This window comes from Notothenia rossii (genome assembly GCF_949606895.1).
Source record: "Notothenia rossii genome assembly, chromosome: 12".
In the NCBI taxonomy this organism is placed as follows: Eukaryota; Metazoa; Chordata; class Actinopteri; order Perciformes; family Nototheniidae; genus Notothenia; species Notothenia rossii.
Genome location: NC_136911.1, coordinates 15615571 through 15633084, shown reverse-complemented (window position 1 = coordinate 15633084; position 17514 = coordinate 15615571). Strand labels below are relative to the sequence as shown.

The following is a 17514-nucleotide window of genomic DNA, read 5'->3' as shown; positions in this document are numbered from 1 at the left end:
ACACACACACACACACACACACACACACACACACACACACACACACACACACACACACACACACACACACACACACACACACACACACACACACACACACATATCTGATTTATGACTTTTCTAGCCGGAACTTGGATCTCCATATAGAGGAAATAAAGCGAGCAGGCGTTCACTCTGCCTTGACTATAGGGCCTCTGCTCTCCAAGCTTCACTGGAGACACAATAAGGATGAGACCATAAAACACGAGGTCCAACAGATGCTTGGTGAAGACAACCACAGTCCATTATACAGCCTTTTAAAAACACTCCGGCAGTTCTCTAACCCCAGCTCCTGCACTCTTTATTAGGTTTTGTCTGCTGGTGTGGACGAGGACAGAGTTATGGCTCAGAATGACTTCCTCGGAGTGAAGCTCTGCCACAGCTCACAATGCCTCTCAATGAAAAGGGAACGCCTGTTACCATCAGCGCAGATGTTCTTTGTTCCGTGACAGATGTGTCCATTTTTATGTTTTTATTTCTTCTCTCTTCCTTTCTAAACAGTTTTGCTTTAAGAGCCTCTGATGTTTGATTTTCTGAAAGAACAGGGGATGCCATATGATTTACAGGTGCAAAGATAAAGGTTTGGGAGTACGACAAAAGCATATGGCCTTGTCAGAGCTTGGAATTTATGCTTGCTCCAAGGAAAGGAATAAACCTGCTTCCTCGTTATGCATGGCTTGTGATCAACTGGAGCAAAGTGACTTTGAAACTGGCTATGTTTTCTCTGTTGTCATCACAGGTGATTTTAATTTAGGAATCTACAAAGTTCACTGCAGGTCTAGGGTGTGGCTGTTTGGAGTTTTGGATTAAAGGAGTGACAAAGTAGTAGGAGTTATAGAAGCCCTCATCTCCCTCCTTTCAACTGCATAATTAAACATGGGTGTAAATTGAAAAATACTACAGTGATGACATGGGATTTAACTATATTGCAGGCCAACCACCTACTGTAGGTTACAAGATAAACACAAAACATAGGCTGTACTATAGACCTCACAGAAAGTTCAGAAATACACATTTTACCTTAAGTGACATAACAATTATGTCACATTTGCACATTTTGCCTTGTTTGAAGAATAAGAATGGTACAGATTACAACTGATAACAGCTTTTTAATGGACTGATAACATTTTCGAGGGGGGTCCAGCCAGGTTTGTGAATTTAATGTACATTGAATTGCAACTAAAACTCCAAACCATTGTGCCATAGCTCCCCCATTTAATCATATACAATTCTTAATCCTAAATAAATCATTTTGCTAAATACAGTCTTATTTCACACCCAAACCCATTTCTAATCCTAAATATGTCAATTAAAAGTGCAGAGGCAGCCTTAATATGTAATGTTTTTAATACACAAACTTTCCTCTATGTGCAGACACATCAGTTTCTCTTGAAACCAACGCTCAACAGTTCCCTTTTGCTCTCTTTAGTTCCACCGCACAGTTAAAGCCTCAGCTTGCAACAAGAGACAAATGTTCTAGAATTCTGCAAGAGAAAGCATTTAAGGATGAGTGGGTAAAAGCCTTTTTTATTTTTCCATTTAAGGTTTAATCTTTCACAGGAAACACACTGGAATGAGGCATTGAAACGATATGTGCTGATGCTGTAAATGTGGCTACACCACATACTGAAGCCTGGTTCAAAACAGACAGATCGTCTTATTACAGAGGGGGAGAAGGGTTTTTACTGTGGCGGTTTCTCTGTGTAACTTAATCATTCTGAAATCATTTGTACTTCAAATGAAATGTGCAGCATACATCATACATCTCCATACCCAAAGAAAACGAACAATAGTGTTTGTAAGAAAGTACAAGACATGTATTATCTGACACATAATAGTTTTGGATGTGCTGTCTGTTGGATAGTCAGTTAACCACTTGGGTTCACACTGAAATATCTCAACAGCAGTGGATTGTGTGTGATTTGGTGCATATATTCATGGTGCCCAGAGGATTAATCTGTGTATCTTCGGCATTCCCCTGACTTTTCATCTATCTCCACCACCAGGGCAAATGTTAAGTTTGTTGAGCATTTTGAGTATGATAAACTTGCTGCAAAACTGCTGTGATGTTTGTGTGTTTATCTCTCTCTCTTCCTCTTCCACTGATTGTCTCCCTCCAGGTGCTTCCAATCCCCAATCAGGGCCTGCATGCTGGGCTGAGGAAAGCTGCAGCAACCCTCTCTGTCTGCATGGATGTCAGCATGAAACCGGTGTGTCTCTGTGTGAATAGCATTTTGAATTTGTAGAGAAGGTTTCCCATTGTGACTCTCTGTATTGTCTACCATTGCCACTTTCTTTCTTAAGAAAGTTGTCCTTATTCTGCCTTTTGAAAAGGCTGGTTAGCCATTTTATTTAACCGTTTTTTAAACAATATGTCTTGGTCAAACGAGAAAGTTCAATCTACTCCTAAGAAGCAACTCTAAACTAAGATGTTGACCATGTCCTATATCTGCTAAAAAGCAGTAAAAGCATACTGATGTGAGCATTTTACTAAAAAAGCTGTTTGCTGTATATATTTGTAGATGCTTTATTTGTGTCAGTTTACTTTAAAATGTAAGCACTTTTTGGGATGGAAAACTACTTTAAAAGTTCTCTTTTGTTCAATTTACCTCAATAGGTGTGGTGCCAAAGAACCACATTAAATGGCAGACAGCATTAACAAGGTCCAATGGCTGCCTAGATTTCTGTTACCTTTTATCCTCTCTGAAAGTAAAATAGTCAAAACTGTCCACTAAGGGAGAAATCACTCAACGCCAAACTTGATACTCAATATCTTTTAATGTTTGGTCTTTTCCCTACCAGCGGAAAACCAGCCTTAATAATAGTTTTCCTAAAACTGCATCTCACATGTCAACCACCACATGACCTTTCAGCAAGAGCTGCTTTATTATTACAGTGCATCATGGTTTTCCTTGCCACTGTATAATTTCTGCTATCGTAATGATAGTGTGTGGACAGTGAAAAGGGAGTTTTATGTAATATGATTCCATTCTGCAAACAAACATTGACCTGCAACAAACACATCTGTCTTAATATTTTTTTTATATTTAAGTCATTTAAATTAGGAAATGTGATTAAGAACTTCTTCCAAATGGTTGTTTGAATAGCTTAAGTGACACATGTTACTCAGATATTATTCTCAAAAAGCAAGAATTTATTTATTTATTTGTACCAGTATAAAATGGCGACATTCAACAAGTTGCTATTAGAATATTATTGGGATGAATGACTTTAAAAGTGATTTTATTTAATTGCACTTTTACTAGCTCACTTTCAATTAGTAGTTTCTTCACATTTATTGAGAACTTATTGATAAAACTGAAAAGTACAGTATAATACTGAGACAACATAGGCAGGAATTTCTTACTGAGTCTACATTTTCAGAATATTTCCATTATAATTGATAGATTTTCCATACTGTGGCCACCTGTTTTCCCGCATCACCATGCCATATTTTCCCTCACTGCAGCGTAACAAGGAATTGAACAGCTGAATATGAAACTGTTGCATGTGAAGGACAGCTCTTTGAACAGTTTTGAAAATTGGAAATGTATATTTTCCTCACTGGCTGCATAACATTCTGTCAAGCCTTCACATTTGCCATAACAAGACCAAAAAACTCACAAAGGTGTAATTGCGAGCTCAAAGGAGGCATGGATCAAGTCTTGTGCTGTGTCTCATAAAATGTTATGTATACACGTTTATAGAATAATTGCTTTTTCAGATCTCAACAGTAGGCTACAATGTTCAGTGTTCCGAGATTTCCTATATGCATTTGTGTATGTCCACTAATAAGTATTTTTCAGCTTGCATTCATTTCAATGACAATGCTTTTTCCTCTACTGTATTTTATGAATTGTGTTTACCAGAACTGTTTGCAGTTTACAGTTAATTGCAGCTGAATCCTCATTACTCGACTTAGCCACGACTTCCTGTAAAGCTCTATTACTGAAAAAAGTGCAACGCATTGGAGCAATTCAGAGAAGATCTTTTCCAGGACAAATAATAGGCTAAATGCATTGCTGTAGCTATTGGCTAAACTACATGGTATTTTGACATGACCAGAAATGGAAAATATTGCAAAGGCAAATGTTTAAATATTGGCCAAAATCTGCTGGATTTGAGGGGTTGATGTTATTTTCCTGTGGTCTTTTCCAAACATATAATTTCAAGATTGCTGATTTGTGGAAAGACGTGGCAAATGGCGTCAAATCCAGAAAAACAAAACTGAAAAGGGCCTAATAAGATATTTATACCATGAATAAGGAGATTGACAGTGTTGTCTTTGCAGCCCTTTGCATTCTTTGCATGATAATACCCTGTTGTCAAGTATACGGGAGGAAGGGAGGAAGGAAGGAGGGAGGAAGAAGAGGGGAGGAAACTGAAAGAAAAGCTTACCCAGACAGAGTGAAGTGACATGCTCTGGATTTAGGAAACTAACGGCAGACTGGAGGAGGGAGCAGCACTTTATACTTTGAGAGATCTTCTTTGGTCTTTATTTATTCAAACTGTTGTTGGATCGATGGACAAATCCATTTTGTGGGGGCGGTATCTATGACAAAAGTCTATGTTTTCAGATCATGCCACGTTTGCCTGTGATGTGCTGAGCAGAACATCCTCCCACTGTGCATAAACACAACAGCTGTCAGTGCGCGCAGACCGAAAAGTTACCGGAGTTGTCTTTACTTCTTCTTTGGCTGAATTTCTTTATTTTTTCAAATCTTCTGTTGTATCGACTCCTTTTTCCCCCAGCGTGCTGTCCCCCGGCCCGCCCCAGCATGCTGGACTGACGTCTGAGGAATGGCATCGGCTGTGTTTGAAGGCACGTCGCTGGTCAACATGTTTGTCCGAGACTGTTGGGTCAACGGGATCCGCAGACTGATCATCAGCCAGCGGGGAGAGGAAGAGGAATTCTTCGAGATAAGGACAGAGTGGTCTGACAGGAACATTTTATATTTGCATCGGAGTTATTCCGATCTGGGGCGGCTGTTTAGGAGACTGCTGGAGTCCTTTCCTGAGGACATAAGAGACCTCTCCAAGTCTCCGCTCATAGAAGGTTGGTCTGATGGGAATGGGATAGTTGTATGGCAGAAAGTGAGCATTTAATACAGTAACATGGCTTCAGACATAATGTGACATTAGTTTACTTTTTAATGGTTACATTCTGATCAGGGGCGTATCCCTTAAATTGGGGCGGGCCAAATGCGTAGTAGAGGGCTTTGACCCCCCTCAATTTCTGCACTTGTAAATGTTTTACCAGCGACCAACAATTGAGAAGCCAGAATGCACAACTATTTGCCAGCTGTGCTTTATTAAATACTTAACTATAAAGATAGTCATTGAATGTCATTTAGTGTCATTGGTGGTATTTTCCGATTGATAGCTCATCACTTAAATCCTACTTTGTTACAAATGAAACTTAAGACAGTGCCTATATCTTTAGAATACTATTTGAAATTAAACAACTGAATTGCTCCTAAACAGTCATCCAAAAGCACAACTTTAAGTATTGTGCTTATAAGTTTCTTCGAAATAAGAAACTATAAAATAACTAATAACAAAGTGTCTAATGGATTTAAGAAATAGTAATCCATGTCGAGAATGATAATATAGTTGACTTTTATTTTAGGGTAACATTACTTTTTTTCCCCAACAGTATATTTTGTAAAGAAAGTGAGACGTCATACCTAAAAATCTCACATTATTTGAACACGTCCTCCAAGACATACGACCAAATGGGCCGATTGTTCGGGCCCTTATTACGACCAAATATGTCGTTTGTTCAAGCGCTTAATACGTCCTATAATTACGTTTTAAAGTTTTCGCCCTCGAGTGCTCCCGTTGAATGCTAATGTTACAGATGGTCGTTTATTCCCAAATAACCCTCTCTGTAAAATCCTAAATTGTAGGATAGTTTGGCCATTAAAACGCTTTTTGATTAGATTTCTAGCGAGAAGTGTATATTGTACTTTTAGATTCCACGTCGAGTCGATATGTAGGATCTATAGTTTGATAGATATTACGAAGATGATTGAAGGTATGAAAATTACGGGTTGAAAACACTATTTCCGGTCTCGACGTTTTCATAATAAAACCAATGATCAAATGATTTAACAGTGATATCTGCAGTACTCATCAACTAAAAAACATCAGTTTATCCTTTTTAATTATACGACATTTATTGGTTTAAATTGTGTACAATGCTTTTGTGTTTTTCCCATAGGTTTTTCTCTTTCGATTCTGAGAGACACCTTTCTTATTTCAGAGGTTTTGATAGGCTAAAACATTGATTGTTTTAGCCGCAATGCATGTCGGGATATGGTGTTCATGCGATATGAAAAACATTTAAAAAAAATTAAATAATACTTTATTCCGAGTGTTCTTGCTTTTCTTAAAATATATTATTTACTGAACTACCTTTCCAGCTCCTCATGCAGTTGACTGTTACAGGTCTATACAGGTTCATGGTACAATGCATAAGCTTCAAATCGAGAGACTAAAACTGTATTTTCCTTTACCGTTCTGTTTTAATTTCACAATAAAGTTAATAGTCATTATGTTTGATATTATTATGTTTTATTAACTACACCACTGGTTTTTTAACCCGCACCGCCTAGTGGTTAAAGCACGTTATTGAATGTTGTTGTTGAATAAGTTTTATTTGATGAAAACATTTAAATATTAAGAGTAGCCTAGATACAAAATTGGGGGATAGTAGAAGGCATGATAGAAATATATAGAATAGAAAATATCAAGAAGATACTGTAGTGATCTCTACAATAAAAGGACGTCCAAAGATATTAACAAGAGGGTGTGCAAAACAGACAAACTAATGAGGCTTTATTTAAACATTAAAGAACACTTTAAGTTAAGGTCTTCTTTTGAATAAGAAAAAAACGTTGGGGTTATCCACAGATAAATATGAAGTCTGAAAAAGTACTTAATGTTGCATAGTTTATTTTGGCACTTTTTTTGGCACTTTTGACTCAGGTTTAACTAAAGTCTGATTTAAGGGTTGTTTATATTTCACATCATTAATCAGAATCTGCAAAATAACTAAAATAAATGTAGTGGAGTAAAAATACCAGGTTAACCTCTGAATTGTAGTGGAGTAGAACAAAGTAGTATGCTGCTGTAACAAAAACATTTCCCAACTTGGGATCAATAAAGCATATCTTATCTTAAGATCATCGATGGCTACTGCCATATTTGCTAAATTTGCATGTTTCCGGCTTATCAATGAACAACAGGAGGGGTCACAGACATAAGACCAGCTGTTAAATAAAGCTCTTCTGACCTTAGGTGTCATGTGGGTATATTAATTCACCCATTTATTAATTATGTTTTAAATTTGATAACACCACTGTGTTTCGTATCCCCTAAATCTCCAAGGTGTACACAGTTTAATACTGGGAACTCCTAATTGTGGGAAATACGAAAACATCTTATAAAGAGACGGGGGCTGGCCCTGTCCAATTCCAGTTTTGGAAAGTCTGCCGTGGTTCCATTCCATTTCATAGAGCCGTTTGACGCTCAGCGTAACCTTGTCGCACTGCCACTCCGACATCCAATCACAGCGCTTGATGACTAATCACGGGGTTTGTAAAGCAAGGCGGATTTTGTAATCCCAAACGATAGCTGGGGATTCTGGGTATTGTAGTGTCTAAACTCCGAAAAGACTATTTGTTTCTCTGAATCGAAGGTTAAAAACACAAAAGCATTGTACACTTTAAACCAATCAATATTGTGTAATTAACTTTAATTAATTAAGGATAAACTGATGTTTTTTAGTGGATGAGTAATGCAGACATCACTATGTAATCATTTGACAGTGAGGGGAATATATCCGGTTTTATTATGAAAACTTCGAGACCGGAAAAACTGTTTTCACCCACGCTAACTTTACATGGAAGCTGCACGTTATCCTGGCGAGACCTCAAATCATCTTCGTAATATCTATCAAACTATAGATCCTACACATCGACTGGACGTGGATTCTAAGAGTACAATATACACTTCTCGCCAGAAATCGAATCAAAAAAGCATTTTAATGGCCAAACTATTCCACAATTTAGGATTTTCCAGAAAGGGTTATAACTTATTTGTGAATAAACGTCCCTCCGGAGCGTCTGCAATGAACGGGCCGGGAGCATGTTGTTTCTTACACGACCACTAGAGCACCTCTAGTGGTCGTGTAAGAAACAACATACACTTTAAAACGTGTCTCTGGGTCGTAATAAGGGCATGAACAATCGGCCTATATGGTTGTTTTTTGTAGGAGGACAGGCTGCATTATTTCATGAAATCATCTTAGTCAACACATTAACAAAGATTATTTGAATAATATGTTTAGGGCAGCAAAACAAAAGCAGGAAAACATTGTCAACAAAATCAATAAGAATGAAGCGCATCATAGATTAGGTTTACATGCTTTTGTTTGGACAGGGTAATATTTAACAGAGTCCACTTTTGGGTGTCACATTAGGAGACCGATCACATAGCCCTGAAACCACAAAACCAACAAACTGAGAGCATGTATCTAATGTCAATATTTATGAGCTAAAAGGCTGCTTTCACTTCTTTGTGGCTTAAAAGTTCCCAATGGGAGAATATCAAAGAACCAACACTGACTTCCATGTTAATATTTGCGCTCTGCATCTGACACATGACAACTATTTAGAAAGAATGGATGTTGCTGGGATGTCTGAGCAGCTATTATCTGACGCCTAGGAACCAACCTCAGTTGTGCATTGATCAAAGGCAATTGCAGATCTCGCTGTGGGAGTAAACTCAAACACACACAGGGAGAACTTTGAGCTTCACAGAGAAATGACCAGGGTTACAATACCCAGCTGTAAGGGGACCGTTTTTGTGGCTGTCCTGAAAGAGATGACACTTTGGAATTGCATTTCCCCCCCTAATGTGATAGAAACATTCAGTTTGTATTTGTCAAAATGCTTTTGTAATTCAATATTAAGTTAAGATGGCTGATTTGGTTCTCAAAAAAAAATCAGCAAAAGCTGTATTACTTTGAGCATGTTAAAACATTCGGAATCATTAACCATCCATGAAAAATAAATTGATTGACAGGTTGAAAAGTATTTATTTATGAAAAGGTGCTGTGACATCTTCTACAGCAATGCTTCAGGGCTTTTTAGAGGGCAGTCTTTTGCTTAATTAGCCTAAACCTCTGGCCCCGGCCTAAGGGTCTGGATATTTGACACTGTAGCACTGTGGCACGGCCAACAGGTTTGGCAGAGCTCCAGAATTCTTCTCGTTCCTTGGCACTCTTTTGTCTCTACGCACTGAGTCTCTACAAACATTTTGGAAACATCCCTTTATTGGCGACTGGAACGCTCCACTTCCTGCTCGCGGACTGAAATAGCTTAGAAGCTTGTTGACAGCTAGCTGCTCTATTGCTGCAGTCTGCAGTGCATTTAGGGAAGAGACATTTTAGATCTGACTCACTTTTTTAACTTCTTTTTTTATATAACTCTGTCACCCTTTACAGCCTAATTACAGCTAAAAGATAAATGGAGTTGTGACATCAGCACTGAAAGAGACATCAGTGTTCCTTCAAGCTGGCTTTACAATTTCATGGATGGATAGCAAGCCACAGGGATAATAAAATTCCTTTAATGGCCTTTCTTTAATTCCTACCTCTCAATATTTAATTTGCATCCCCTATAAATTGCCACTTGGACCGAAAGCTGTGAAAAAGTGTAACTGTGGCCTTTCTCGGTCCACTTTGCTCCAGTTTCTGGCTCCGCTCATGTTTTCATGTTTCTGTGCTGCGTCTAAGCAACAAGGCAGGCGTGCAGAGCTCCCAGACTGATGTCATGACGAGAGAGAGAGAGAGAGAGAGGAGTGGACTTCCCATATTTGGTCCCTGTGGACTGCAAAGGCCCCATAACACTTACCTTTCATGTGACCCCGGAGTGAACACAGGCAGGAAGTGATTGCTCACATTCCTTGTGAGAAAGATTCCACCCAAGAATCATATTACTGTGTCAGAAATCACTTCCTCTTACACTCGTTCACTAATCCTACATAGTAAATATTTTATAGTTTGCTCTTGGACGCTTAGTAGCGCCGAGTTACATATCTTTGGGGCATTGGATTATGTTTTTTGTAGTATAGACACTATATTTGTCCTTCCTTGTTGACATAGTTATTGAATAGTTAGAAGAACTGACCATATAATGTGTGTTTATAACAATTTTGGAAATAAATATATCTGCTTACTTGCTACTTGGGGTTAGATGAGAATATAGATACAGCGCTCATATCTGTTAATTAGAAATGAATGTACGGCCAGCTAGCTTAGCACAAAGAATGGAAACATGTGTAAAACACCAATCCTGGCTCTGCCGGTACATAAGAAAATATGTATGTCCAACAGCATCACTAAAATTAACAGTTTAAAAGTATTAAAAAGAAAAATAGTCCATACCGTTAAAACTGCAATGTATCTATTTTACATGTCACACATTGTTGTAGAGATTAATCAAAATCATTTCAAAAATCGTTTAAGTTGTAAGTTACTGACTAGTTAAATTGAACAAATAAGAGTGGTATACATGTTCTTCTTTAACCCTTAAATGTGGAATATTGGTTGATAAAGTAAGTGAAGAACTAACGTTTAGATTTTATTACTCGTGAAAGTTTTTGGGAAATTAGTCGTCGCAGAATAGCATTGATTTTACTGTCAGAATATGGAAGCTGAAATGAAATGTCCATCAGTCAATATGGTGCACTAGGTAGCCATTTTGGACACATTGAAATTGGATGTTTGAGGTTGGATGTCCTCTGCTTGTTGACTAAGCCGCTAGAAATAACACGTTGATGAAACAGCGGAGAGTTAGCGGTTAGATGATAAAACGTTCGGCTGCTGACTTGTGCTTATCAGATCCACGCAGAGGATAGCTGTGAAATAGCTGGTGCTTACAACATCTGATGACTGATTAGATAATGTGTTCGACAGTCATGTTCCTGTTGTGCATCTACTTCTACTGTGTTATTTCAGCTAATAGGTGAAGTGGCTTATCAACACGGCATGCTGTCACAGAAATAACAGTCTGCAATTACAAAAGTAAGAGGCGGGGACATACACCAACATTTCTCTATGTAGTTACTGTTATCAATACATTTTATGAACTTGTTGCACAAGGCACATGAAGACTGCTTATCTCCAAAACATAAGATAACTAAGAGTGAAGGCCATAAACAATAAGACCTTACTTGGGGCTGAATGAATAGTCTAAGAAAGAAGGACACTGTAGCAAGGAGAAAGCCAAGCAGGAAATAGACAATTTGACAGGAAATTGGAGGAAATACACTTGGGGAACTTAGCAGGAGAACACAGAGCTGCATTCTGTGTTGAACATATAAAATGGTGGAATAGAGGGATCAAAATGAGGGGAAAGATGAAACCATTTCCTAGATTTTAGAGTTGTTTTTTCCCTTGCCTGTGCCCGTTGCCACAGTGGGAGAAGAGGGCGCTGTGGCGCGCTGCTATTTTGGTGTCAAGATTAGCTGCATTTTGGGACGCCCTCCTGCTTGTATCCTTTGCATACAGGTTGTGTGCCTTTTCTTACACTTTATTTAATGGATGCAACCCACATTAACCTCTCCAAGATCACACAAACCACTGTTTTTCACCGTTCCACTTTAATAATAGATTTTCAACCTGAAGAGACACCCAACTTCACAAAGTAAGGTTGGTCTTGGAAGACAAAGTAAAGGTTAATATCAGATTTTCAGCCTTTTAAAGTCTTTTAGCAGTTTTAAGAGCATGTTTTTCTTGTTCTGATGGCAGCAGGCATGTGTCAATTTGCTGTTTCAAATGATAGAGAAGAACAACACCAAGTTGCAGCTATACACACCAGATCCACTGTGGTTAGCACCATTTAATATTGATGAATTTTAGATGTAAAATATATGTTGGGCACCAGCTGCTAAGGCTTATCTAGGCTGCTGAATATTTTCTGTGTCCAACACAAGCTTCTTCTTGGGACAAGCTCCTCTGGCCTTCCCTATCTACTATAACCATGAGAAAAGGGCTTTTTAGGGGATTGAGAGCACTTGTGATGATTGTTGTCAGTCCCTAACATTCCCTTCCCTGTTTCTATCTGCACCCTGGTGTGCTGTGTGCTTGCCCTTCATAATAAATAATGTGCAGTTGATTGGAAACATTAGTGCCCTAAATGGCAGGACGTAGACTTTCCAATCTGTTTACAAGGAACAGCTGATGAGACAGGGTGTGGTTTGAAGTCCCTGCAGTCATGTTATCATCCAGGCTTTGTTTCCGTTTGAGATGTTAACTGCTTTTAATTATCTGTATCAACCCCCGAGAATCAACCATTTCACAAAATAGCATGCACTGTAAAAACATGAATTCAACTAATGTAATGTTTTCTGATCATTTCCATGCTGTCCACTTTGAATTTCTGTGCAATTGCCTTTATTTAATGGCACTATAGTTACTTACACCAATTCAAATTATGTGGATAAACCAACAAATGATCTGCTCAATATGTTTACCATATTAAATAATCTTTTAAATCCCAAAAGCATTAGTAAGAAAGAATATTTTTTTATTCGCCTTAAACTGAATTACTGTTACGTCTCAATCTTGACAGAACAACACCAGCATAAGCCCTTTACTTGTTTGATTTGTCACATTTACAGAGAAAACTGACAAAGGGGTTTAAAAGGATAAAAGAACATGATCCGGAGGCAGTTTGAGGCTCAGACTGGGCAGGAGTCTCACTTAGTTCCTAGTGATGATTTAACTGCCCGATCACTCTTCGCATCCCCCTGGGTATGATGTCATCACTGCTGGCCATTATAGATGGATGAGACGGTGACTGTGCACAGTGATGCTTTAGGCTCTCTTACTCAGAACTTCCACTAACCGCTGTGTGACTATGTTCCTGTACCACTTACATCAGACAGAGACTCATCAGTGTGGCTGCAGTCTTCATCATTATTCTCCTCACCACATCCCTTTGTCAGCAAGGCAGTAAAAATGTTGCTTTGCTGACTGCCCGCTAACATGGGCGGCAGTCTTTAGTAGCTTAAAGGGCTGATTTTACACTCCCCACTGCTTCTTAAATTGCATATGTAGGATGAATAGTTTATTTTGTTTCTCTTTTCTCTAGCACTATTATTACTTTCCTCTGTTATATGTCTGCTGAATGTTTGCAATAACACTACAGCTATACAGTGATGCACTATTTCCATGTTGAAAAGACAATGATGAAAAGTTTATTTTTTCCCTCTTTCCACTTTGGGTAATAACACAGGGCCTTGTCACTAAAAAGGTTATACTGCCATATACAGTATACTACATATTTGAGGCAACCTTGTTCAAGACTAGGGATCAAATTAGACCAGTCTGGCTTTTTGAGTGGACAGATAACAGTCTGGTGGCAATAAAGGGCACAGCAGCAGCCCTTTTTGGTCAAACAGAAAAAGTAACATTTAACATTTTGATTGCGGAACAGTCTTTTTCTTTTCTTGTTTACAGCAGACTCTTTAGTCTTTAGAGTTGTTTCTATTTTTACGGTAGCTATTTCATTTAATTATTTATGCTGCAGTGAGACAAACTTTAGACATAAAAATACCATACTTTTTAAACTGTTCTCTCTGACATTATAAGACCATATTCTGAAGGTTTTTAGTTTCACAAAGATAGGATTCATTATAGATGTGTTGTGTTGAATTATATAAATGCCCTAGTGGATGGAGAAAAACAGTTTTTGAAATCCTCATAATGGAGATTTTAAATATTCGTATTTGTTTTAGGGCTGGTGAAAATCAAAGAGGCCAACGACATTGAGGAGAAATTGAATGAGGTGGAAAGACTTCTGAAGAATGCCATCAACATGCCATGCAAGGTTGGTGTAGACTATAACCCTGAGGTATTGGTTGAATACTCAATTCTGATTGACTGCAACATGTAGAACAATGGTATTTATTTTTTATTTAGCAAGTGACCATACCAGTGGTGGGATACTGAACTTTGAGGTGTCCAGTATCAGGAATTAATCGATTAGACTGGCTTAAGTGTGAAAGTTATATGTTTTGAAACGCACAATTATGTGAGCTGTATGCTAAAGTGCTAATATCCTGGCTCCCTAGTATGCAAGGTCAGAGGTGATGTTGACTTTCTTTGAGCGATCGCCGCTGGACCAGGTGCTGAGGAACGACAAAGTCCACAGAATCCAGCCATGCTTTCAGAGTCCAATCACAATATCAGGTATATTGTATTTCTTCTAAGAAAAAAGATGGAGCGCCTGTTGACATCCCTAATGTAACTCAAACAACACTCTGTGCCTTTTTAGAAATCATGCAGTCCAATGGATTCTGTCTGGCCAACACAGAAACCATTGTGTTTGATAACAGTCTCCCTGAAGAAAAAGAGAGACCCTCATCCACAGACTCAGTGGAACATACGTGAGTATTAAGAATGCCTCATTTTAATATTCTGTCAGTGTCTCAGTCCCTATAATATTTGCTTTTTCATAGAATACTCTCTAATATTGGCTCCATTCATTTAAAACATTCATTAAATCTATCATCAAGCTGCTTGTTTTCTACAAAAAAAAGGTTTCCATGTTGGCTCTCGAGTGTTTAGGAAGTGTGAATGTTGAAGTCTTCGAATATGACCCAACCTCGGACCCTCCGCCTCAAGAGGAAGTGTGTCTGTGTTCCTCTTCCTTCCCTGGGTGTGTGTAGGAAGCAAAAGAGGAACTGATTGCTCTTGGTGCATAATGCAAAACAATGCCCTACATAACTCTTGAATATCTGAAATTCCTACTCGACTGGCAAATAAAATCTCTAAGGGTTGATGTCAGCAATAGAAAACGGCAATACATCACGCTTTTGATTCCTATTTCTAAACCTAGAAGTGTTTCTTATCCTTGGAGTAACGCATCGTTTTATTTTTTTGCCAGGTATGAGGATGGAACAGAGTTTTTGTCGATGGAAGCAGATTTGCGTGATGAGGACACAGAAGCGTATGTCACCAACCTTTCCTACTACCATCTGGTTCCATTTGAAACAGATATCCTTGAATGAACTACCTGTTGATAGACATCTGATCATTGAGATCTCTTAAATGGAACCTGGGCTATGCAACGCTGCACATAGCTGCTCCAAGTGAATGCTGCTTATCCTTTCAAATGGTAGACTTTCTCGGAGCGGATTTTTGGGCAGAAAAAATATTGGAAGAAATGCACCACTTTGTCCACTTTAAGCGACGTCACCAGTGTGCCTCATACAGAGCCTTAGTGAGTGTGTCAAGAAGAAACATGACAGGATTGTCTTTATACTGGCTTCAGGTGTTTTAACACAACCTGTGCTAGCAACAATGGTGGTCCTTCAGTCCCGAGGCAGATGCTAACAGCTGGAGAGGTTTCAAAATGTGCAGCTGGATGACTTCAAAAGGATTCCCCAAATACATCATTGTATGGGGTTTGGAATGTGTGACCGAAACCTGAGCGGACATCGCCACACAGCAACCACATTTTGAAAAAAACACAGTATTGGACCCTTCACTGTTACTTAAAAATGTAGCTGAATCAACCAGCACTTTGTTTTTCTATCTCAGTTGTTTTATCTTTTTGCCAGGATATATGTGACCGATCTTCAGAGACTATTGTCTTATTTAAATTGCTCCCGGATGTGTTTTCTCAGTTTGAACCAGTTTTGTTTTTCTTGTGGGAGTAAGCTTTGTGTATGATGTGTTTATGCCACCAGCGTTTAGGGACTTTTTTCATTTATTAAATACCAGTTTAAGATTCATTATGTGATTTCTGTTTAGATGCTGTTGGAGTTCTTTGGCCTGAGAGGATAAAATAATATAATTCATAGGTGCATATTTCGTCTAAAGCATTCCTGCTTGCAAACGTGCTGGTAAATTAAGGAATATAAAATAATATTAATTGTCATATTTTTGTTACAACTTTCCAAAGTGAGAACTTAAGGCTGCCTTTTTGGATTTCTGTGAGGTTATTTTATGAAGGTTTTTCTGAATAATAAGTTGGAATGTAATGTGTGTTTGTAATTTGTTTTGTAACGTTGCTGATTTTATGTTAATAAACAAATAATTGTATGTATCAGAGCGGTGAATGAGTGTTGCCATTATGTGGACAACTGAATCATGTCACTGCATGGTGTTGCCATGTGATGAGTGATGACATGGGGCAAAGAAAGCTTTGTTTCATAGGTCACTTGAGGTCATATCTGACCCGTTCTGTAAGAGGACGTGTGTGGGTTCAGTCGGAAAGCTGACTGCAGTCTTTCTGAATGTGGGAGTTTACAGCTCGGTCTGCAATGGAGGAACAAGTCCTTTCTTTATCTTAAGAACACAAACGACCTTGCTGTACTAAGGCTTTGGATAGAAAAGTTGTGTAAGTGATCAAACACTTGATACAAAATCATGTTTTTCGTATGTTTTATTTAACTGTGGAGCTTTATTTGTGTTTAATGCAAATTAGCGTGTATATTTGTGTAGGGTTAGCTGTAAGGAAGTCCATCTATATTCATTGTTTTGACAGTTTTGTCAGTGCAGAAGTCATTGTGGCTTAACAATGTGGGCTAACAGCTTGGGTCCACCTTCTTGCCCCTCTAAATACAAAAAGCATTCAACCCTCACAAACTTGGCACACAGGGCTTCAACAGGACGGTCCTCCACATGAGTCTATTTAGTAACACAGTCATGACCACCATTCTCCCCATGAGAAAGTACAGCTCTTTCTCACGGGGGGAAACTATTTCACGCTTTCTTTTCTTCTCTCTCTCTCTCTTTTTCCCAAGAATGACATTTTGAGCTGGCGGATGTTCTTTAGATATATAAAATGTCTGTTGAAAAGTTACACCACACATAATGGTTTAGATTCATATGATACAATAAAAAGAAACCGGAATCTCTGATATAAATGTTACCAATGTTCTCTCTTTTCAAGAACTGCTTGATGTTTATTCAATGCTGCATTAGGTTAAAATATATATCAAGACCTCTGTCTATCTTAAAACCCTTTGCAGGCTGGGCTAATGCTTTCTAATTCTGCTGAAGTCTCTGTGATGTTATAACTTAGGGTACTTGGCCGATTTATGAAGCATATCAACATGGCCATAATATTACACCAAGATGTTTATTTATTTTTGTAAAATCCAGTACACTCTGTGAAGCTAACCATTCAATGCCTTGTCATTTCTTTTTTATGTGCTCATGTGTGATGTGAGATATGTTCGTGCATATAAGAATACAATAAAGATAAAACTATATCCTTTGGAATATGAAGATTATGTAGTAACATTGTTTATAACTTTAAAGTAATTCAAAAATATTATTCTCAAAATATGTCAAAAATAAATATGTTTCCAATAAAATCAAAGTTCATGTGATACTTTGCGCAAACAATCTTGATAATACATTTTTTGATATACTGTGTTTTATTACATTTC

The 17514-nt window shown here is 38.2% G+C and overlaps 1 protein-coding gene across 2 annotated transcripts; it reads left to right on the top strand.

The window, feature by feature from the left end:
- Positions 1-2123: 2123 nt before the first annotated feature.
- On the top strand, positions 2124-17454 carry pxdc1b (PX domain containing 1b). 2 transcript variants are annotated; one of them, XM_079662342.1, is made up of 6 exons: positions 2124-2249; positions 4792-5095; positions 13849-13940; positions 14185-14302; positions 14388-14499; positions 15000-17454. In XM_079662342.1, exons 2-6 carry the CDS (start codon positions 4840-4842, stop codon positions 15121-15123), a joined length of 702 nt encoding a protein of 233 aa, XP_079518468.1. In that variant the 5' UTR covers positions 2124-2249; positions 4792-4839; the 3' UTR covers positions 15124-17454. The 2 variants fall into 2 exon arrangements, with proteins under 2 accessions (XP_079518468.1, XP_079518469.1); XM_079662343.1 differs by lacking the exon at positions 2124-2249 and adding an exon at positions 4430-4683.
- The last annotated feature ends 60 nt before the right edge of the window (positions 17455-17514 follow it).